Source organism: Ovis aries, chromosome 19 (genome assembly GCF_016772045.2).
Source record: "Ovis aries strain OAR_USU_Benz2616 breed Rambouillet chromosome 19, ARS-UI_Ramb_v3.0, whole genome shotgun sequence".
NCBI classification, from domain to species: domain Eukaryota; kingdom Metazoa; phylum Chordata; class Mammalia; order Artiodactyla; family Bovidae; genus Ovis; species Ovis aries.
In genome coordinates, this window is record NC_056072.1 from 48,499,011 (window position 1) to 48,522,679 (window position 23,669).

Below are 23,669 nucleotides of genomic sequence, written 5' to 3' on the forward strand. Positions count from 1 at the left end.
AGGTGAGACTGAGTTACAATCTGAGGCCCTGGCCAGGAGAAAGCCAGGACAGGCAGCACTAAGGGCAATGGCCCGCTGTAACCTCTAAGACGCAGATATCTCAAGGTTAGGTGAGACCTAAGGTGCCAGCACCGTGCGGGGCCCGAGAGCAGGAGGGGCTTCTGAGCCAGACACTGGTGTTGGGTCTTCCTTTCGCACTTTCCACCCATGCACCCTCAGACAGCCAACTGGGCCGCTCATCCTCAATGTCCTTGTCCAGCCCTCTCTCAGGGGAGCAGTAAGACACCCTGTTCTCAGCAGGGTCATGACCCTGAGGCAGCTTCGGTGCCATCTGAACCCTTTTAGGTAAGAACAAACCCAGTGCTAGAGGGCAGCGTGCCACCCACCTTCCAGAACTCCATCAGAAGGCCCTGGAATACAACCTGAGCCTGAGAACAGAGCCCCCACAGACAGGGGCCCAGGGATCCTGAGGTGAAGCTCCTCAGACCTGCAGAGCAGACAGCTGCACAGGCCTGCCTGTGGACCAGGTCCAGGGATCTGGGGAACCCTGGCAAAGTGGGTCCTGGCTGATGGAGTGCTGGGCCCTTGGCCGCCTAACAGGGCTAGCCAAGTTGCATCCAGTATTTCAAGGACCCCTGGCTATATACCTTTTTCGAAGAGTTCCTCAGCCAGTGCTGCAGTGATGCCGTTAATCTCCTGAAGAGAAAACAAAACCCAGTCAGGACACTCCCCTGCTCCCCACCACTGGGGCCTGCACCTTTCTTGCCATCTACTCCCTCCACTGCTGCAAAGCCAGCTCTCCAGAAGTAAAACAAAATGGAGAGAGTAAATCTAAAGTGAATCAAGCAGCCCAGAAAGGAAAAGACTATTTCCAGTTGCGCAGGTACCAGCTCCAAGGCCACTCGGCATGGGCTGGGAACTCCAGGCCCAGGAGACCGCAAAGCCTGGCCTCGTCAGGCGCTGGCTGGGAAGTCAACAGCTCCCAAAACTGGCCTTGGGAGATTACTAAGAGGCATGGCAGACAGACAGCCCTGCTTCCTCTGGAGAAGAGGTTCCCATTCCCCTGGTGGGGGAAAAACGGGCCTCACAGAGCCCGCCCTGCCTGGGAGTGACCATTTTTACTGACATTCATGTCCCACAGGTATCTGAGGAAAGAGTAAGCACCGGCTCTCTTCCTGCGCTGTCCCTCCAAGGCTGTTGAGCGCACCGCTCAGCCCAGGGTCATGAGAAAGAGGCAGGAAAGGATTCCCTTTCAGGGCGATGGGGTAAAGGCAGCACACAAGGGTGACCTTCAGTCACATTACAGCCAGTGTGCTGGGTCTCAATTCACACCAGGCAATGGCCTCAGCGCTCCCCACCAAGAGGCTCACTCAATCCTCCTGGTGCCCTAGGCCAGGAGGCTCTTATGTTGAATCCTATTTCACAGGTAAGCAAACTAAGGTGGGACATGCTGCGATCCTCTCGCAAAGCCACGCTTTCAAATGCTTAGCTGTGAAGCCTCTCTCAGTACACAGCTGACTGCCTCAGCATTTCAGGGGTGTAACCCTGGGGTTGCTAGAGCCCCAGGGTTTGCAACCCCACATCCTGCAGGTAAGAACCGTACCTAATTGACAGATGGCAGCCAACAGGACTTTTGTAAACAGGTCCAGATGAGAAGTGCACAATCACCTTCGTAGCTCACAGGAACACCTCTGCCACCAGGACACGCAATCAGTGCGTTTACGGAACTTGAAAGGCTCCAGGCTGCAGCAGCAGAGCGTCCTTCTCCTGTTTTCCTACTGTTTCTCTCTCGCTTCCCTTTCACACATACAGGACACCCTAATGCTTGCTTGTATGCCGCAAATATCTAAGTGTCTTTTCCTCGTCTGTGTATGCCCTTTATGTGTGTTCACACCAGTTCTCCTGACAGAGGGAGGTCTGTCAAGTTTACATGTTTTTAACCTGTGATTCTTTTCCTTTGTGACTTCTGGGACCTCTTTCCCAACCCTAAGATTATAAAGACACTCCCCTAATTTCTCTTTTTAGTACTCTAAGGTATCTGTTTTTTAAAAATGTGCTTATTTCATCTGCTTGAAATTCAGCTTGTATGAGACGAATTCCTCCTTATTGTCACAAATGAACAAAAAGCTAAAGGGAGAAAAATGAGCGAACACACCTCCACTGTTAGGGGGCTCAGAGTCTAGCAAAACACAGGGTCATATATAAAAGGGCCACCAGAAGGAAATAGCAGGCTCTGAGCCAGAGAGGCTCCAGTGAGTGAGAGGACAGGCCATCAGTTCACTCGGAAGCCCAACGTCAGTCTCCCGCAACAGTTCAATTGCTGGGCAGTTACTTCCTCGGCTGCTATGAAGAACTGAAGATCAGGAAGACCATGGAATTACCTAGAAGCTCATTTCTCTACCCACATTCTGAGAACCAAGCCCCTTCTCCAGATCGGCACTTCCCCATCTGGTGTGCAGTCAGAATCACCCATCGCCTGGACAGCCTTGAAAGACACAGACTCCCGAGAGGCTTCCGATCCGCACCCACCTCCAGTCCCCAAGAGCAGCTCCCCAGCCTCTCCATTTCCAGCAAGGACACTAGGTCTCACATGGGAAAAGGGGCCCCAGCCCACGCTTAGTACCAGCAACCCTTATCCTCAAAGTTACATTTCTTTGGGCAGCTGGCGTCAACACCAGCCCAGCTGAGGAGATAGGGCTGGAATTTCCGGAAGACCCAGGAAGTTGGGAGATAGTGAGGGCCAAGGACTCACGCTAAACAAAGAGCATGTTTCCACTTCTGAGCAATCTGAAAAGTAGACAATTTCTTCTGCCCCTCCCTTTGGGCTACAGGAAGCACTCCCTGCAGCTATACTAGGCAACACTATCTACTTAGTTGCCTTGGCTGATCTTCACCTTGAGAGACTCTTAATTAAAGGGGAAACAAAGAAAGGCCTCAGTCCCCAAATCCACAGTATAAGTCTTCTCAGAGAAGCATTCTGTCTGCCTCCTCAGAGTACTCTGGTTCAACTGTGGCCTTGTGGCCACGTGTAAGCAGGGTTGGACCTCCCTCCTGCTAGGAGGAAACGGGGGCATCAGTGGGTCCCAGCTAAAGCTCCTGCAGATTCTACCCAGAGGTTCCTCTGCGAACGGGTACTCCCCCACGCACACACACTCCACCCAATCCTGCTGAAAGGACTTGAAATACTTCAGGGTCCCACAGATGTCTGAACTGAAATACCCTAAAAAAAAAAAAATGGCAGGGAGCTTCTCTGGTGGCTCAACGGGAAGGAATCCACCTGCCAGGGCAGGAGACGTGGGTCTGATTCCTGGTCCGGGATGATGCCACATGCCAAGGAGAAACTAAGCCCAGGCACCACAACTATTAAGCCTGTGCTCAAGAGCCCAGGAACCGCCGGTGCAGAAGCCCGTGCGCCCCAGACCCCACGCTTTGCAGTGGGAGCGGCCACCGCAGTGAGAGGCCTACGCACCACAATGAAGAGCAGCCCCCACTCGCCAGGAGTAAAGAAAGTCTGCCTGCAGCAACGAAAATCCAGCACAGCCAAAAATAAATAAATTAAAATTGTAAAAGACATTCTTTATAGTTCCAAAAATTTTTCAATTAAAAAAAAATAGGTGTTTAAAAACTAAAATACCCACTTCCAAACGTGTTACATTCCAACCAATCAGCCACCTGCCAGGGTCTCATGCTGGTCTGCACCCTTGAGCAGCACCCTTGTAGGGCAAGTTGCTCAGCTGTGTCCAAGTTGCTCAGCTGTGTCTAACTCTTTGCGACTCCATGGACTATACAGTTCATGGAATTCTCCAGGCCAGAATACTGGAGTGGGTACCCTGTCCCTTCTCCGGGGGATCTTCCCAACCCATGGATCGAACCCAGATCTCCCGTGTAGCAGGCGGATTCTTTACCAGCTGAGCCACAGGGGAAGCCCAAGAATACTGGAGTGGGGAGCCTATGCCTTCTCCAGCAGATCTTCTCAACCCAAGAATCGAACTGGGGTCTCTCGCATTGCAGGCAGATTCTTTACCAAGTGAGCTATGCACACAAATGCACCACAGACTGTTAGGCTGTGGTTCGGACACCACTGCTCCGACAGCATGTTAGCACATGCAGGTCTGTGAACCCCCTGCAGCACAGACCCTACTCAGTGAATAACCCCAGGCCAGTCCAACGCTCCTGCCTGGCACAGGCTGGAGCACAGCGTGTGTGCTACTGGAGCATTAACGAGGGGCTGAGTTACACGTCACTGTGTGGTTTACATACACACACAGGGGTCGGAGTCCGTGATAACGTATTTCATGCCTGTATGAGGCACACCAGCAGAAGTCAGGAACACTGTGTGAGTAAAAACTCCCCACTGAGAGATTCAAGCGTCAACTGTGGCTGCAGAGAGCTCCAAGACTGTAAGCAACCCACAAGGATATCAGTTATCACGTACAGCTTGTATTCTGCAACTAAAACAAACGACCAAAAGCTACCTTTAGGATGGCAATGGTTCTATCCTACTCTGATTTCAAATTTCAAAAAGTGTCTTTGTTCTACCCAACTGGTTTCAAGATAACAAAATGATATAAATGCCACCGCTGACAAGGAGTGAATGCATTTCCTAACCAGAATAGCTGGCACTGGCTGGGACCTGGAGAGCCCCTGCCGTTAGCCCAGACTCTTCCGGGCACTTCACCTTCACTGCAGCGGCTCCTGCAATTCACAAGGGCCTGGGATCATCCCCCCTCCAACTCACAAGAGGAACTGAGACATACAGAGGCTCCATGGCTGCCTCTGAATAAACTGTCACAAAGCAGCAGGGCTGGGAGACAAACGGCTCTGCCTGCCTGTCAGAAAGCCTGCCCCAAAGTGGTGGCCCCAACCTCACACCATATACAAAAATCCACTCAAAATGGTTAAAGTCCTAAATACAAGAACTAAAACTATAAAACTCTTAGAAGAAAAACATAGTTGCAAATCTTTACTATCTTGGATTTGGTTTCTTAGACATGATACCAAAAACATAAGTGACTGGAGGGAAAAATGGGTAAACTTCATCAAAACCGAAAACTCGTGTTTCAAAGAATACAATCAGGAAAACTAAGACAATTCACACAATGAGAGAAAATATTTGCACATCGTATTTCTAGTAAGGGTTTAAATATCCAGAGTATACAAAGAACTCCTACAACTCAACAACAACCTAAGTTTTTGAAATGCAAAAGATTTCAATAACTTTATCTAAAGAAGATATACAAATAACCAACAAGCACATGTAAAAAAGCTCAACATTATTCGTCATTAGCCAAATGCAAATTGAAACCACAAGGTACCATGTTACAGCCATGAGGATCGCTACAGTGAACAGCAGCAAGTGTGGGCAAAGACGTGGGAGCCTAAGAGCCTGCACACTGCTGGCAGGAATGCGCTGGGCTGGCCGACTTTCTGGCCAGCTCAATAAAATGGTGCAGCCACTACCAAAGAAAATTTGCCTGTTCCTCATAAACAGTTATCATACACTCCAGCAAGTCTACTCCTAGTATATCCCCAACAAAGGATGTTGTTATCCTTTAGTCGCTTAGTTGTGTCTGACTCTTTTTGTGATCCCATGGACTGTAGCCTGCCAGGCTCCTCTGTCCATGCGATTACCCAGGCAACAGTACTGGAGTGGGCTGCCGTTCCCTTCTCCAGGGCATCTTCCTGACCCAGAGATGGAACCTGCATCGCCCACAGTGGTAGGTGGAGTCTTCACTACTGGGCCACCTGGGAAGCCCCAGCAGAAAGTATGTGAAGTGAAAGAGGCTCAGTCGTGTCCGACTCTCCGAGACCCCATGGGCTACAGTCCATGGAATTCTCCAGGCCAGAATACCGGAGGGGGTAGCCTTTCCCTTCTCCAGGGGATCTTCCCATCCGAAGGATTGAACCCGGGTCTCCCGTACTGCAGGCGGATTCTTTACCCGCTGAGCCACAAGTATGGGTCTACACAAAAACATATGAATGTTCTCAGCAGTCTTATTTAATAAAAGCCAAAAACTGGAAGCAAGCTAAATTTATCAGTCCATTAACTCATAAATGGACAATATATGGTATCTTGAAACAATGTAATAGTACTTGACCACAAAAGAACTGAAGTGCTTATTTTCGTTTACAATATGAATGGACCTTGAAAACACTATGCTCAGTGAAAGCAGTCAGTCACAAAAGGTCAGATATTGCACGATTCCATGTATATGAAATGTTCAGAACATGCACACCCATCTATTACGAAAGCGTATTAGTGACTGCTGATGGCTACAGTTCCTTCCTGTGTGATGAACATTCTGGAATTAAGACAGTAGTGATAGACGCACAATTCTGTTAATATTCTAAAAACCAGGGACTTGTACGCTTTGTAAGAGTGAGTTTTGTAAGTGAATCAAAAAAAAAAAAAATCCACACGCCAGCCAAATATGGTTCCCTGGGTCCACCCTGTCCAATGTCAGCCCCACAAGAGGTGGACTACACTGGGAGTAAATTCAGAGAGGACACTGATGGCGGGGAAGGTTACCAGAAACCTTCCCTAAGGGCTCCCAGTCTGTAAAAAAGCTGACAAATCTTTTGGGCCCTGTCTGTCCAAATTCATTTGAAGATCTAATATGGTGATTCTCGGTCAGGTGCAATTTGCCCCTCAGGCAGTATCTGGCAATGTGCGGAGATACTCTTGGTAGTTATAGCGTGGCGGGTTGGGGGGTAGACTGGGGAGGGCGGGGCGCTACTGGCATCTAGTGGGCAGAGATCAGAGATGCTGCTCAGCACTGCACAGGGCAGCCCCCACACCAATCACCTGGTCCAACACGTCAACAGTGCCACAGCTAAGCAACAGTGATTTAGCTTAACAACAGATCAACCACTTTTTTAGAACTCTGGATTTATATAACCAAGAGGTCCTTTTGATAATAATTACTTCAAATATGTTCAAACTGCTCCATGCAGTAGAACATGCCTCAAACCAGAACCGCCACAGATGGAGGGCCTCAGGCAAACCTATCTCAGAACAGCAGCCCAGTACTTCTCTGGTGGCTCACTGAACTTGAATCTGCCTGCCAGCGCAGCGCACGTGGGTTCGATTCCTGGCCTGGGAGGATTCCACAAGGCGTAAAGCAACTAAGCCCGACCTCTGGGTCAGGAAGATGCCCTGTAGAAGGGAGTGGCAGCCCACAGCCTACTGAGCCTGTGCTCCGGAGCCTGAGAGCCACAGCTCCGGAGCCTGCATGTTGCCACTACTGAGGCCTGTGCTCCGCAACGAGAGAAGCCGCCGCAGTGAGAAGGCCATGCGCCACAGCGAAGAGCAGCCCCCGCCCGCCACAGCTAGACAGAAGCCGGCACGCAGCAACGAAGACCCAGTGCAACCAACGTAATAACGATTCACACACAAATTATTTAGAAAACAAAAAGCAGTCCAGGCCTTTCCATACTCAGAGGCAGCCAGGAGACTGCCTCAAAGGCCCAGGTCTTAAGCAATGAATTATACTTTAACCTTAAATAGCTAATCAAAGCTTTCTTAAAGGACAGTGTTTCTTAAAACACTAACCAGTTGTGAAAAACTCACATAAGAAATGGACTTTTGTTTTTCACATAAGGAAAGAAAATGAAAAAAAGAAGTCTACAACAGGAAAACTACTGCTAACCACATACATTACTGGTACATGCCAAACACAGTCCAAAGATAGATACACATATATAGCTCCCATCTATAAATGCCAGTCTTTTTTCCCACAGGGCTCCTCCAAGCTGAGTGGCCCACTGCTAGTGCCATCACCAAATTTCCAGGTTCTTCTAACACTTCAAGAAAGGTTCAGCTGTCTCACTCTGAAAGTATCTCAAGACAGTTATTTTTTAAAGAAGTTTGGGCTTTTAAGACCACAACCCACAGGTCCCTCCCTAAAAGGCAAGCCTGAAAAGGGAGTGGGTTATTTTGGGTTTTTTTCCCCTATCTTCATCACACAAAAGGAAAATAATTAAATATAAATTATCCAAAAGTCTACTACCTCAGAACAACTCCTCATAATATTTTGATGTATAACCTTCTAGAATTTTCCCAAATATATTCATACAAACTTCTTTTTTAAATAAAAATGGGACCATACCCTAATATCATTTTCTGCCCTGCTCTTTTCATCTAGTAATGTATTTCTTCTCCTACATCATTTTTCTAGCAGCATAATATCCAATTCCATGCTAGCACCCTTTTTTTTTTAAGTCGCCTCCTATGGGGCTTTTGACTGTTCAGCATCTTATAATCCTGGAATGACTACCTTTACACCTATATCCTTTTCTCAGTCACCTAGTCTTTTCCCTTAGAATAAATTCTCAGAAATGAAATTACTGGGTTGTTTAACGTTTTGGTTTCACGTTGCACCAAACTTCCCTCCTTCAAGGGTGACAACTCATACTGTCACCAGCAGCCCATGACCGTTGTTCCTCCATCCAGAAGGGAGTGCAGAGCTGTCCTGAGACATACACTCCCATTGGAGGAAGCCACCTACCCTCACTCAGCACCTTGGACTCTGACGACGCCCTAAGATGGCAATATTCTGCCAACACAGATGGATCCCTTAATTAGTTTTGAGCTGGGAACCAACAACTCAACAACAGTCGATGCCAGGTGTCAGCTTTTCTAATCTAACCCCATCCATTTGGATGGAAACTTGCTCAAACACCCACAGGCCATTTTTGCTAAACAAAACAACTTGTGGTGGAGGAAAACCTCTCTGTGGCCAGAGCCGGTCAGCCTAATTTAAGGCAAATCCCTTTACGAACACGCTCTGAGCCCCAACCCGCCAGGATGCTCCTCCATCTACTAACCGCAGGCTCCAGCTCCAGCCGACCTCTCAAAGCTGAGGTCTACAGGGTTTGCTACCTGGAGCTCTGGCGGCTGCAGGCTGGCAGGCGAAGGAGAAAACCCAAGAGGAACTTACGTAAAAGTGGAAATGCAAGAAGTGGGCCAGCACTCTGGGGGCCACATCAGGGAAGGTGGCCAGGAGTGTCTGGAGATAAATTTCTAGATCCTTCTCCCTCTTTTCCACCAAGCTCCTGGAGTTTTTCCCAATTATCTTTTTGGGTGGAAGCAGACTTCTATCAATCTTCTTCTCCGCAACAAGCTGTAAGAAAACATAAGCGTGTCAACCATAGACCAAGAGGTTCTGTAACGGTGCAAGGCCAAGGTAAGCAGCTGAGGGCAGGTGCTCGCTACGAAGCCCATCGTGGCAGGAGCACCACGGTTAGTGATCAAACTAGTGCACCTGGGCTTGGCCTCAAGTTTAATTAGCACTAGAAACACCAATACAATTCTAGACAGTGAGCTCCACCAAGAGACTCTGGAGACATTGAGGAAAGTAATACCTCAAAGCCCCTGAAGTCACCATCTTCTCCAAACCACAACAAAATTCTCATGCTACAAATGACCCAGAGAAAGGCAGCTCTCTCCAAACGCAAAGAAAGAATTATAGCCAGATACTAAAGCACAGGTTCTGGAATAGGTATACTCAGGCGGAACAAATTGAAACCTGCTCCCTCCCCTGGAAACTATCCCAGCATCTCATATCCTAGCTACAACTGTCAATCTTAAAACTGAAGTTCAAATACACTCCTTGCACACTGTCTTATGCAAGGTTTGAACTTTCAGGATCCAACGGGTTTGGTTTTGGGTTTTTTTTTGCTGTTTACATGAATAAACCACTGTTGCCCTAAAACCAACCCACGACACAATAGGAACTTGGCCTAAAAACCCCCAATTTTCAATTACCTTTTCATGTAGGTCGTGGAAATCACTGTACCGGTGCTTGACTGTCCACTCATGGCTCCCATCAGTGATCTGGATGATGTAAACCTAAGAGGGAAAACAGCCCTTGCCTAGCCAGCAGTAAGGAAAGCCCCACCCCACCCTCAGCAATAGCTGCAGGACACCCAAACCCCCCAGGCCAAAGTTAAGTTGCTCCTGCCCACTAGCCTCTGTACCTGACCCTTGCTGAGAAGCAGGGGCCCCCTTTTAGCCTCCTCCATGGCCGTAGCACTGGATCTGGCAGGCATATGGGATAAGTCTGACCCCTATCCAACAGTGAGAAAACAAAAAAGGCAGCTATCATATTAAGTAATCTCTTCAGTTTTTAAACTCCAGCCTCCATGTAATTCAAAGTCCAATCCAACCTGAGCTGCAAGAAAGGCCTTTCCTTCTGAGGCAAAACAGGGTCAGGTTTGGCAGGACCAGCTTTTCTGCTTTAGTTCTTTCTCAGGAGCCCTGACTATACCTTAGAAGCAAGTCCTTCTCCAACACTTTCAGCTGGTTCAGGAGCTGAAAACAGCCAGGAGTCACGGCACTTAGACGCTCAGAGGAGGGCAGTGATAGATAATTAAGCCCTAACAGAAGGGAACGGGCCAGGAAGACCTGTGTTCAAAATCTGGTTCTGCCATTCCTGGCTATAGTTTATGTATGTATGTCAACTTATGTAAGTGACTGGGAGCCTTAAGTTGTCTGAGCCTCAGTTCCCATCTTAAAATCTAGTAGGATTAAGAATCAAGGGTAATGCATGCAAAATGCTTTGTAAAGGGCCTGACATGTAGTAAGTGATCAATCAAAGGTAGGTGTTGATAATTATTCAACTCAGCATACCCAGACAAAGGGACACAAAATCACCACCTTCCCAACACCCATTCAGAGGAAGGCCTCAGCCCTGTGGTCAAGGAGAGCTTTTTTGGAGCTGACCCTCCAGGTGGATACAGTGCATGCATGATGGAGGACCAGAGCTAAGCCCTCACCTGGATGAGGCCCCATGGTCCTTGCACCCCACCCCTCTCTGCAACACGCAGAAGGGGGAGGAGAAAATAATCAACTCAACTGAAGCCTCCATTGAGGAGCAGGCCTGTTGCTCCAGGATCCGTAGGAGCCCCTCCACAGCCTGACCATTTCCCTCCCCCTCCTCCTGCCCAGGAAAGGAGAAAGAACCAGAAAAATGACCCTCAGGAGGAGGGTTAGGTTGAGGGCCAAGGAGGTGGGGTGAAGGCAGAGCCAAGCCCCCTTCCCCAACTCACCATGGTCCCAGAACAAAGGACAGGAGGCTGAGAGGTGCTCAGGCCACCCCCACCTTGGGGCCAGTCCCTGCTAGGCAGCCTACCAGGCCCATAGGCGCCCAAGCCCACCCAGACCCAGGAGGGCCTCCTACTTCATCACAGTCTGCGACTTCTCCCCTTTCTATCCTGCATCTCCTCCACAGCCTTGAAGTGTGCGTGGGCAGTGAGACGCTCTCTCTCACCCCCACAGTCCAAAGCCGTGAAGACCCCTAAAGTTCCGGGCTCTTGGACTCTCAGTCCTGAGCCACCCCCTCAATCCCCGGGGTCTGGGCTCCACTCGCCTCTATTCTTGTCTCTGCCTGAGCGCCCAGGCCCCCCAGATGCCCCCTTCACTTATGAGCAAATGTCAACTGCAACCCCAAGGGCCCCCAGACCAAGGCCCCGCCCCCTCTTTTTCTTCACGGCTTGCAGCGCCCTAACCCTTTCCGCTGATACCATCCGAAGACCCCCTTTCCTAATTCCCCTTCTCCGGGACCCCCTGTCATGTCCTCCCAGGCCGGCGCCCCTCCAGGGGAGCCTCCGCCTCAACCTGACCCCTCTCCTCTGCAGGCCTCCTTTATCCCTTGATCCTTCCCATTCCTAGCCTCCTTTTCTAAACGCATACCCTTCCTAAGCCCCCTCTCTGCGCCCCACCCCAAGACCCTTTTTCCAGACCCGCGGAGCCCAAGCGCCCGTTCCCCAGATTCTGCCATCCCAGGCCCCCTCCTCAAAGTCGCAGCGCCCCGACATCTTCCTCTCCAGCTGAGGGGCCGAGAAGCCCACCCCAACCCCCCGCCCCCGACTCAAGACTCCAGGTCCCAGTCGCCACCTCCAGTTCGGGAGCCCGGGCCCCCAGCACACCGTATACGTGTCCACGAGCTCAGAGCCCACGACGCGCGCCGTCTTGGCCGGCTCGGCCTCCCGCTCGGGCCCGAAGCTGCGCGCCGCCGCCGCCATGTTCCGGGCTCGGTCGCCGCCGCCGCCCGGCGCAGACTGGCAGCAGTAGGGGGCGGGGTCAGCGTCCCACCGCCCCCTGGCCCCCGCCGCCCCCCGCCCCCGGCGCGAGCCGTGCGGCCATGCCGGCCCCGCCGCCTTCTCGCGCCCCCGCCCCACTCCGCCCCGCGCACGTAATTGACAGCTGCGGCCCGCGGCGCGCGTGCGCAGGCCGCCTGGGACGGTTCGATTGCGTAATCGGTCCCCGGGGCCCCGCCCGCCGCGCGCCTTGCAGCTCGGGAGAAACCGAGGCTCGGGCAGGAATTGCTCTGGGCTCTGGCACTCGAAAGGGATGGCCCTGCACCTTCCGTGGCAAGTCACTGCCACGCCTGGCCTTAGTTTCCCTCTCCGCAAAAGCGACAGTAATTACATCTCACCTACCTCTTGGTCTCATTCCCTGGAGTGTGTTGAAGGAGGATCTGATTTGTAACTCTGAGCTAGTTCTTAACCTCTGCAAGACTCAGATATCTCTGTCAAATGGACTTTCTAGAGAATTGAGGGGGTTAATCCATGCAATGGCTGGCAGGCAAGGCAGGGAACTGGTATAGGCTCTGTGACTTCCCAGGTGGGTCAGTGGTAAAGAATCCGCCTGCCAAACAGGAGACGCAGGTTCCATCCCTGGGTCCGAAGATCCCCTCGAGGAGGAAATGGCAACCCACTCCAGTATTCTTGCCAGGAAAATATCCCATGGACAGAGGAGCCTGGCAGGCTACAGTCCATGAGGTCACAAAGAGTCAGGCATGACTGAGCCACTCAAAACCAGCTGCGTGAAGGACGTGGAGGGGTTAGGTGGAAAGGATATGTGCTGGCCATCTGGCACAACACCCCCAGATGGTATCCTACCAGAGCTCAAAATGAGGGGGTGACAGATTGGCGCTGGACTCAGGAACTACAGTGCTGGAAAAGGGAAGCATGGGCACAGAGAAGGAGCCCTAACCCAGGTCCAGAAGAGGTAGTGACCCAACTGGAGAGGGAGAGTCTCACACAGACGAGGCATCTGTTGGTGTATTTGTTGACTGGTAGAGTGCATTTCAGCCTAGACCTAGTACTTTTCTCCCTGAGGAGATGACAGGTCTGGGGAGCGGCTCCTCTGGCACCCTTGGCAGAAGGGCTCCAAACTGCACTCTCTTGAGGTAGGCCAGTGCCTTCCTTCTCCACGAGTCCCACAGCACCACGATCCGAGCTTGGCACTCAACGCTTCTCTTGGCAGGGTCCTCCACTCCCAGCTTCTTTTTGCATACTGCTGCAGGAAAGTGAAGTCACTCAGTCGTGTCTGACTCTTTGCGACCCCAGGGACTGTAACCTACCAGGCTACTCCGTCCATGGGATTTTCCAGACAAGAGTACTGGAGTGGGTTGCCATTTCCTTCTCCAGGGAATCTTCCCAACCCAGGGATCTAACCCGGATCTCCCACATTGCAGGCAGATGCTTTACCATCTGAGCCACTAGGGAAGCCCAGAGGGGTTTAGTTTAAGTCAGGAGCTGCCAAGTCAGCCAGACCTGAGCAAGTCACCACCCCTCCAGGAGCCTCACCCACCTCCTTGGTTGGATAAGAGTTGTGTTGCTGATCTGGGGGCCTGGCCTGGGGGCCTGGCCTTGCAGCTCCTGCCTGTCCTGGACTCATGTTTTCATTCATTCCAAAAACCTTTCCAGAGAGTCTCCTGGGGGAATGGGGGACAGAGGGAAAGAGCTCTGGTCCTGTAGCCCTTCATCTGCTCCTTGCCCTGGGCAGAGGACACAGGGACTCAGGCCAGTGTGAGATCACCAGGGCCAAGGGGAGGGAGTAGAGGATATTGCAGGCAGGGGTGGGCTGGGTCGGGAATGCGGCGGGGCTAGGCTATTTAAGCCCAGGGCCGCTGGCAACCCCAGCAGCCTGCCCTGTGAGCCGCCAGTATGGATGACATCTACAAGGCTGCGGTAAGGGATGGGCCTGGGCAGGGCTGGGGTGGGCATACCCTTTGGGGCCTGGGGTGGGCGTACCCACTGGGGGCTCAGGGGCAAGGTCACCCTAAGGAGGTGGTAGGGACCCAGGATAGAGTCCAGTAACTTTCAGCCTAGACCTTCAAGGGGCCGGTTGGTCTGGCATTCCAGGGTGTAGAAGGGGTGAAGAGTTTAGGATCTGGGGGGAACTATCAGGGTTGGTGGAGGAGGACATCAAAGCTATAGCATCATGTCCAGCCCGGTCTCCAAATGTCTGTAGCCTGTGTCACTGTCTCTGGGACACACCTCTCTGCATTTGTGTGTTTGGTCTGTCTCTTTGTTCCTCCCAAGCTCTCCTTCTGAGGCTCTGTGGCTGTTTCCCTCTCCGCATTGCTGCCCCTCATATTTGGCTCCTCACCCATCCAATCCCCCACCACCCCCTTGGCTGGCTGAAGGTGCTCTGGAGGGTGGGACAGGGGTTGTGAGGAGGGGGCTGCAGAGGGCTCTGAAGCTTGATGCAGGCACAGAGGGACTAGGAGGGAATAACAGACCTGGGGCGCAGCCCCTGTTCAGCCTGGCAGGCTCAGGGCTCAGTGGCTCAGCTAAGGGGAAGGGCTAGAGGGTGGTCACCTTTTCTTGGTCACCCCAAGTCCCTGCAGGGGCCACTGAGGGGCTTCAGATGCTATTCCAACCTGGGAGTGGGGGTGTTGCTGACCTCCGTCCACCACAGAGACAAGGACATCTGACCCAGACAGCTGCGCGCAAGGGAACCCCTACCTCAGCTCCAGGAAGTACGGACCCCCTCCTGGGCAGGAAAGGCTACAGCTGGCTCTGGGGGTGCCCCTGTCTTTCCTGCAGGAGTCTGTGGAGCTGGGAGAGGGGCAGCCCTCCACCCCGTGCCCATACAAGGCCTGGCGGACCAGGGACTAATTTTGGCTCTTGAGACACCAGGAGGCCAAGGGGCCAGATAACGCTGCCCCACCCCCTGCATGCCAGAGTCCCCAGAACAATCACCAGGTTTAACTTTGTCCCCCGTTAAAAATAGCCCAGTGGCCACCGGTCAGGTTACAGCGGGTGGCTTTGCCTACCCCCGCTGTGGTTTTATTGTCCGAACCTGAGGGACAGCTGCCCCTCCGGCCACCCAGCTTGGGTTTCAGCAGGGGGGCTGAAAGGACACTGAGAGGCCAACTGGCTATTGTTATTCGGGGTCACCTTGGTCCTGGAGAGGGCGCCCACCTGCCACCCTGGCCCTGAGCCCAGCCTCAGGGAGGTGAGCTGGGTCACCTCAGGGCTTGGGGACAGGCTGGGAGAACTGAGGCCTCTGCTCTGTGACCTGGGAATGGCCTGCCTCTTCCCGGCTTCAGTCTTCCCACCTGTGGAATGGGCTGGTTTCCTCGACAGAAGCCAAGGTCTGAGCCTGAGACTTCTTTTCTTCTCTAGGTAGAGCAGCTGACAGAAGAGCAGAAAAATGGTGAGTGCCCCAACATGGCTGTGGGGAAACAGTGGGGCCCAGCTGGGGGAGCGTGAGGACCCCAGGCTGCAGGCCCGAGGCTGGGGTCCCCCTCCCGGTCACCCCAGAGGTCTCAGAGGGGAGCAGCAGGTTAGCAGGCGGCCCTCGGCGTCTGGCCTTCAGGGTTCTTGACTGAGCCATGCTGCTCTGCTTCCCCTCCTCTCCTCCTGGACACAGAGTTCAAGGCAGCCTTTGACATCTTCGTGCTGGGCGCTGAGGATGGCTGCATCAGCACCAAGGAGCTGGGCAAGGTGATGAGGATGCTGGGGCAGAACCCCACCCCTGAGGAGCTGCAGGAGATGATTGACGAGGTGGATGAGGACGGTGAGCCCCTTTGCCCCTCCCCAGGCCCCCAACTCTGGGAGGACTTGAACCCTGGCCCTGCCACTTCTTACTTTGCACCCTTAAAGGAGCTGTTTGGCCCCTCTGATCCTCAACCATATCATCTATGCAATGGGCGCAGTAATCACACTCGCCTCACAGAGTCACTGAGAGGATTCAGTGAGAACACCACTGGGGTCAGTGTCCAGGGCAGGGCCAGCCATCCTGAGCACCACCCTTTAATGGTGTGCCGCCCTCTCCCCCAGGCAGCGGCACAGTGGACTTTGATGAGTTCTTGGTCATGATGGTTCGCTGCATGAAGGATGACAGCAAAGGAAAGTCTGAGGAAGAGCTTTCAGACCTCTTCCGCATGTTTGACAAGTGAGTGCGTGAGCCTGGACCTCCGACCCTGGCCCTGGCAGAGCTGGGCAGAGGGGGACAGCTTTGTGACCTTGGCCTCCATCTCCCGTTCTGCACAATGAGGGAATAGGATGCCCCATCTCCTGGTGGCCCTTCCCTGCTTCCCAGGGTCACAAGCAGGGCTGTTTTGCCCCCTCCCCCTGCCCCTAAAATGGGCTCTGAGGCCCCTCTCACCCAACTGGCAGAAATGCTGACGGCTACATCGACCTGGAGGAGCTGAAGATAATGCTTCAGGCTACAGGGGAGACCATCACAGAGGACGACATTGAGGAGCTCATGAAGGATGGTGACAAAAACAACGATGGCCGCATTGACTACGATGGTGAGTGGGTCCCTCTGAATCCCCCTGCCCACGCCCTGCCCAGGCCCCATGTCTAACCTATGCCCGTCTGTCTCTCCGCAGAGTTCCTGGAGTTCATGAAGGGGGTGGAGTAGACACCAACCTTCACCCAGAGCTGCCTGTACCACCTTCCAACTCCAGCTGGGCCCCGGGACTGCGGGCAGAGGGCCAGGGTCCCCAGGATGTGAACTTGGGTGTGCCCTTGACAAAGGGCCCTCCATGACTACCTCCCTCAGCACTGTCCTAGCCAATAAAATCGTGCTCCTGGAGGCCTGGTGTCCAGCTTTCATTCCCCCATCTCCGCCAGTGGCCTCTCCTGCCCTGACCGCTGCCTTCCCTGTCCCAGAACCCATGCTCTCACCACCCTCGCACCCCGCCTTCTACAGCTCAGAGACCACCGTGCTCCATACCCACCTGGCTCCTTTCTAGAACTGCTGGTGCCCAGGCTCCATCTCCAGCAATTCCACATCTGGAGTCTGTGGTGGCCCAGGAATCTGAGTTTCACAGGCCCCTGGGGGCCATGGCTTTAGTCAGCCAGTTGGCAGCAGAAGGGTCCTATACTCGGAGGGGCAGTCCTTCAGCACCAGGCCAAGCCCTGGATGCCACTTGGCAGAGCAGCCATGGCTCCTCCCGTCTGGCAGCAGGACGCTGGGGGGTCCTTGGGCCTGCCCAGTCCCCCTGCCCGTCCACCTGGATTTCCTGCTGTAGTGTGGACTCCCCAGACCCAGGGGCATATCGCCTGCTCTACCTCCCCTCACTCATTTCACAGGTAAGGACCCTGGCACCCGGGGCGGCTCAGGGAGGGGCCTGCGGGGTCATCCTGTGAGTCTGGGGAGAGCAGAGCCACCTGGCTCCCAGCCAAGGACTCTAATGAACAGGTCCTGATGGGCAGGGCTCCCAGTTCCTGTGAACCTCATGACCCCAGCACTCACTTTCACCCCCTGTCAGGGAGTGGAGGCATGGGGCCTGGTGACTCTCAGTTGCCTGGGGGTGCCCAGGCCAGAGCTACGGACAGAACAGTGAGATTGACCTCCGGGAGATGGGGGCCACAGGGAAGCGAGGTGTCAGCAGCAGTGCTTACCAGAGGGACAGCTGCCGCGGTGCCCAGGCTCCAGCCAGAATGTCAGCAGCTGTCGTGCTCCGCCCAGCCACTCCACAGCCTCCCCACCTGTGCCCCAGCCTTGGCATTCTCCAGACAGGCCCGGCATTCCAGAGACGGTCTTGGAATTCTGAAGATGCCTCAGTGGAGGCCAAAGCTGGTGGGAGCTGCCTGGTCCCTGGAGAGATTGGGGAGAGGAGATGGGTCCCCTCCGTCCTGCCCTCGGGAGCTGGAGAACCGAAGGACCTACATGTATACCCAGGAATGACATTCAGGATAGGAGGGAGGATGACAGTGGGTGGCACCACCAGCCTGTGTGCCATTCCAGGGTTTAGTCACACCCCTACTATGTGTCTAGCACTGGCTGAACACTGGGACTTTTCAGAAGGAGGCCCAGTCCCTAATTTTGTGGAATTTACAGTAAACTCAGGAAGACAAAGAGATGAGTACAGTGAGGAAACCAGCAGAGTGCCAGATGGGGATTGGAGAGGGGATGTGGCTGGTGGGGTGGGAGAGACCCTGGGTAAGGGAAGGGCCCAAGGGCCCATGAGGGAAGGAAGGAGGCATTGAAGACAGCTGATGGCTCTGGAGCTAGGGAATTTGGAGGCCCCGAGGTGTTGGCCACCTGGACACAAGGGTTTCACTGGAATTGTGGGATGGGAGCTCAACCACAAAGGGCAAAAGGAATGAGGCAAGGTAAAGGGGAGATGGCAAGTGTGGACAATGCTGGTGATATTTTGCAAAGACTCAGGGAACAGAGAGATGAGCTGGAGCTGAAGGGAGATGTAAAGTCCAGGGAAGCTCACTTGAGGTGGTGGGTTAGGGAATGGCCAACATGGTCACGAGAGCAACCTAGTGAAGCTGGGAAAGGAGTGGAGCAAGATGCAGGGCAGAGCTTCAGAGGGCCAGGGTCTCTAGGAGCGTGTCAGGGCCTGCTTATAGCTCTGGGGCTAGATCCAAGCTGCGCAGGAAGGAAGAGGAAGCTTGAGGCAGGGAGGAAGAATCGTGGCAGCGGGGACGCTGAGCAGGAGGTGGAATCAGAGGAGATGTTCTGAACGCGGACACTGAAGGTCACATCTTCACTGGTGACAACTTGGAAGATGGGTAACTGAGGTCGCGGAGGAGGACAAGGACCATAGGCTGGGGACCCCCGGGGGATATGGGATGCTGATGGTATAAGCCAAGGAGGGGAGGAAAATTCCAAGAGTTAAGCCCTCTGTGAACAAACTAGGAGGATGCCTGGGCCACCTACAAAGAGGGTAGTGCTGGGTGGTGGATGGTGCTGGACGGTGCCTCGAAGAAGGGATCCACGCCATGTTTCTAATGCAGGGGGCAAGAGTTCAATCCTTGGTCAGGGAACTAGATCCCACATGCCATGGGCCATGGCCAGCAAAAAAGAGAAGGGGTCCACGGGTAGGAAGTTCTGTGAGATTTTCCGGACATCTGTGCTCCAGAATGAGGTGTTGGTGGAGGAAGTGCTGAGGGCATCCAATCTTTCCACGTATGTCTACCACAGAACTCTAGCTGGGAGAAGCTGGCTGCATGCTTTATAAGCCCACCTGGGGGCACATGGCGCATCAGAACACTTCACACATCTACATGGTGGGCGCCGGCTGACAAGCTGCCATCAGTACATGCCATTGCGCTCCCCTGCATGCATCCCCCAGTTCTGACCATTTTGCTTTGTTCAGTCCTCTCCATTTCTTTTGGGCTATGTCATCATTTGCCTAGATAATACTTCTTCCATGAAGCCTCCTTTGACTTTCTCCCTCAGAAGCAAGTGCTGGATGCATGTAAATCAATGAAGTTAGAACACTCCTTTATAGCAAACACCACAATAAACTCAAAATGGCCTAGAGACTTAAAAACAAGACATGACACAATGAAACTCCTAGAATGGGGAACACATTCTCTGACATGCTGTGCTAAGTCGCTTCAGTCGTGTCCAACTCTTTGTGACACGTGGACTGTAGCCCACCAGGCTCCTCTGTCCACAGAATTCTCCAGGCAAGAACACTGGAGTGGACTGCCAATGCTGCCCTCCAGGGGTCTTATCGACCCAGGGATCGAACCTGCAGCTTCTGCACTGCAGGCGGACTCTTTACCACTCAGCCACCTGGGAAGCCTCTACTCTGACATAAATAGTAGCAATCTTTTCTCAGATCAGTCTCCCAAGGCAAAAGAAAATAAAAGCAAAAATAAACAAATGGGACCTAATCAAACTTTCAAGCTTTTGCACAGTAAATGAAACCATAAACAAAACAAAATGACAACCTATGGAGAGGGAGAAAAAATTTGCAAATAACATGACAAGGCCTTAATTTCTAAAGTATATGAACAGTTCATACAACTCAATATGAAAAAACAACCCAATCAAAAAATGAGAAGAATACCTAAATAGACATTTCTCCAAAAGAGACACAGATAGCCAATAGCCAACAGGCTATCTGTTGCATAAAAAGATGCAAAACATCACTAATTATTAGAGAAATGCAAATCAGAACCACAATGAGGTACCACCTTACACCAGTCAGAACGGCCATCATCAAAATGTCTACAAATAGTGCTACATACGTACCATGGGATGTTACTCAGCCATAAAAAGAATGAAACAATGCCATTTGTGGCAACATGGATGGACACAGGGACTGTCATACTGAGTGAAGTCAGAGACAGGTATGATACGACATCGCTTATAGGTGGAATCTGAAAAAGCGGTTCAGGGACTTTCCTGGTGGTCCAGTGGTTAAGACTCTGTTCTCCCAATGCAGGGGGCCTGGGTGTGACCCCTGGTCAGGGAACACGATCCCACATTCTGCAACTAAAAGTTCATATGCTGCAACTAAGGATCCCACATATCACAATGAAGATGGGAGATCCCGAATGCCGCAACTAAGACCTGGCACAGCCAAATAAATAAATAAAAATAAATATTTAAAAAATTAAAATGGGGTGAACAAGCTTGGTTGCAAAACAGAAACAGAGCCATACGTGTAGAAAGCAAGCTTATGATTGCCAGGGGAAGGCATGGGGTGGAGGGCGGCAAACTGGGGAGCTGAGACTGACGCATACACACTACTATAGACAAAGTAAGTGACTAGTAAGGACTTACGTGCAGAGTGCACATCATGAGGAACGCTGGGCTGGAGGAAGCACAGGCTGGAGTCAAGATTGCCGGGAGAAATATCAATCACCTCAGACATGCAGATGACACCACCCTTATGGCAGAAAGTGAACAGGAACTGAAAAGCCTCTTGATGAAAGTGAAAGAGGAGAGGGGAAAAGTTGGCTTAAAGCTCAATATTCAGAAAACGAAGATCATGGCATCCGGTCCCATCACTCCATGGGAAATAGATGGGGAAACAGTGGAAACAGTGGCTGACTTTATTTTTTGGGCTCCAAAATCACGGCAGATGGTGACTGCAGCCATGAAATTAAAAGACGCTGACTCATTGGAAGAAAAGTTATGGCCAACCTAGATAGCATATTGAAAAGCAGAGACATTACTTTGCCGACTAAGGTCCGTCTAGTCAAGGGCTATGGTTTTTCCTGTGGTCATGTATGGATGTGAGAGTTGGATTGTGAAGAAGGCTGAACACCGAAGAATTGATGCTTTTGAACTGTGGTGTTGGAGAAGACTCTTGAGAGTCCCTTGGACTGCAAGGAGATCCAACCAGTCCATTCTGAAGGAGATCAGCCCTGGGATTTCTTTGGAAGGAATGATGTTGAAGCTGCAACTCCAGTACTTTGGCCACCTCATGCGAAGAATTGACTCATTGGAAAAGACTCTGATGCTGGGAGGGATTGGGGGCAGGAGGAGAAGGGGACGACAGAGGATGAGATGGCTGGATGGCATCACTGACTCGATGGACGTGAGTCTGAGTGAACTCCAGGAGTTGGTGATGGACGGGGAGGCCTGGCGTGCTGCGATTCATGGGGTCACGAAGAGTCGGACATGACTGAGCGATTGAACTGAACTGAACTGAAGGACCTACTGTGTAGCACAGGGAGCTCTTCTCAATACTCCATAATGACCTATATGTGAAAAGAAACTAACAAAGAGTGGACATATACGTAACATTCATTTTGCTGTATAGCTGAAATTAACAGAACACTGTAAATCAACTATTCTCTAATTAAAAAAATTTGTAAAGTCTACAAAGAATGAATGCTGGAGAGGGTGTGGGGAAAAGGGAACCCGTCTACGCTGTTGGTGGAAATGTAAATTGGTGCAGCCAGTATGGAAAACATGAATGTTCCTTAAGAAATGAAAAATAGAGTTACCATGTGACCCAGCAATCCCACTCCTGGGCCTATGTCCAGAAAAGATGAAAACCCTAATGCAAAAAGATATGTCCATGGCTTCCCAGGTGGCACAGCAGTAAAGAGGCCACCTGCCGACGCAGGAGACACAGGAGATGCACATTGGATCCCTGGGTCGGGAAGATCCCCCAGAGAAGGAAATGGCAACCCACTCCCAGTATTCTTGCCTAGAAAATCCCGAGGACAGAGGAGCCTGGAGGGCTGTAGTCCACGGGGTCGCAAAAGAACTGGACGTGACTTAGCAGCTAAATAACGACAAACGTACATACACACACAATGGAATATTACTCGGCCATAAAAAAGAGTAAAGTATTGCCATTTGCAGCAGCACTGGGTGGACCTAGACATGATCAAACTAAGGGAAGTAAGTCAGATAGAGAAAGTCAAATAAAAATGATATCATTTGTATGTGGAATCTAAAACATAATACAAAGGAACTTGCTTATAAAATAGACAGACTCACAGACAGAAAACAAAATTATGGTTACCAACGGAAGAAAAGAGGGGGAGAAATAAATAAGGAGTATGGGATTAATAGATACACACTACTGTATATAAAATAGATTAAAACGATTTACTGTATAGCACAGGGAACTATATTCAACATCGTGTACTAATCTATAATGGAAAATAATCTGAAAAAGGATATATATATATATATATATATATATATGCAAATCACTTTGCCATATACCTGAAACTAAGGAAAAAATAATAATAAACAAGTAACTTTTAAAACATTTTAACAAGAAGCAATCACTGGAGCATCTCCCCCTGCCCCTGCCTCTCTCTTCGTATTAAGGTTGCCTGGTTACTTACTGTGTGCTGTGTCAAGAGGCTGTAGTTTCTGCTGCGTGGCCCTGTTGCCCATCCAGGGCCTGACCCAGCCAGCAGCTTTTGGACCTCCAGCAGTTCTGACTTTGTCCATTAGATGGCACAAGATGTCTGTGGCTGGGCCCATTGATCTCAGCCATCAAGGGCACACTTGGGGTCTTTTTCTTACCTGCAGCCAGCAAGTGAAGATCTAAAATTTGTTTTGTTTTGTTTGGCCGTGCCACATACGTTGTGGGATCTTAGTTCCTGGGCCAGGGATAGAACTCAGGCCCTCAGCAATGAAAGGACGGAGGCCTAACCACTGGACCACCAGGGAATTCCCTGCAAGCAGAGATCTTTACAGAAGATCTTTACCCCACTTCCTAGACTGGGAGCCAGGCCCAGAGAGGAAGAGGGCCTGGTGAGGCCATGCAAGTTCAGCCCATGCCACGGGCTGCCTTTCTGCAGTGTGGGATGGGCTGCCCCCACATCCTGCCTGAGTAAACCCAGGCCTCCCCTGCGGTCACAGCGGGGGGCCTGGCTGAGCTTAGATCCCCAGGGTGAGCTGGCAGGCTGAGTGTTGGGCCTCCCGCCCACAGCTGGTGGCCACATGCTGGTTGAGGGGCTGTCCAGCTCAGTCTCCAGCTAGACATTGCCCCCTGGCCTGGGTGACAGGCTGAAACATCTCCCCGGGGAGACGGATGCAGAGGGACTCTACCCTTCCAGGGACCCAGGATATGACCGCCATCATGGCAGCCGCTGCACAAGCGCCTCTCGCCAGTTTATAGAGCCTGGTGCCCCTGAGGTGGCTGGTCCCTGGCTCTGGAAGGAGGAGACTGAGACTGACGGGCCCCCTCAGAGAG

General features: G+C 52.0%; 2 protein-coding genes and 2 long non-coding RNA genes across 7 annotated transcripts in view; 1 reads left to right on the top strand and 3 right to left on the bottom strand.

Annotated features, from left to right (window-relative positions):
- The window catches only part of NISCH (nischarin), a 57,746-nt gene extending 45,546 nt beyond the window's left edge, over positions 1–12,200 (bottom strand). For 2 of the 4 annotated variants that reach the window (XM_042236121.1, XM_042236120.1), the window contains exons 1-5: positions 11,929–12,200; positions 9,979–10,068; positions 9,767–9,850; positions 8,940–9,122; positions 648–696 (exon numbers count right to left, since the gene is read on the bottom strand). In XM_042236121.1, coding sequence (XP_042092055.1) covers positions 648–696; positions 8,940–9,122; positions 9,767–9,850; positions 9,979–10,068; positions 11,929–12,024 — 502 coding nt within the window. In that variant the 5' untranslated portion in view covers positions 12,025–12,200. The remainder of the gene's footprint in view (positions 1–647; positions 697–8,939; positions 9,123–9,766; positions 9,851–9,978; positions 10,069–11,928) is intronic. The other 2 variants (XM_015102389.3, XM_027958325.2) reach the window with 1 other exon arrangement.
- Positions 12,201–13,047: 847 nt separating this feature from the next.
- Positions 13,048–13,832, bottom strand: LOC121817243 (uncharacterized). The gene is made up of 2 exons (XR_006057067.2): positions 13,598–13,832; positions 13,048–13,300 (listed from the first exon to the last, which is right to left on the bottom strand). It is a non-coding gene; the product is annotated as an uncharacterized LOC121817243 (long non-coding RNA).
- A 95-nt stretch (positions 13,833–13,927) lies between these two features.
- Positions 13,928–16,840, top strand: TNNC1 (troponin C1, slow skeletal and cardiac type). Its single transcript, XM_004018400.4, has 6 exons — positions 13,928–13,977; positions 15,421–15,451; positions 15,668–15,814; positions 16,078–16,192; positions 16,417–16,553; positions 16,635–16,840. Exons 1-6 carry the CDS (start codon positions 13,954–13,956, stop codon positions 16,664–16,666), a joined length of 486 nt encoding a protein of 161 aa, XP_004018449.1. The 5' UTR covers positions 13,928–13,953; the 3' UTR covers positions 16,667–16,840.
- Positions 16,411–22,518, bottom strand: LOC132658187 (uncharacterized). Its single transcript, XR_009597441.1, has 2 exons — positions 20,783–22,518; positions 16,411–17,848 (listed from the first exon to the last, which is right to left on the bottom strand). It is a non-coding gene; the product is annotated as an uncharacterized LOC132658187 (long non-coding RNA).
- Positions 22,519–23,669: the final 1,151 nt, after the last annotated feature.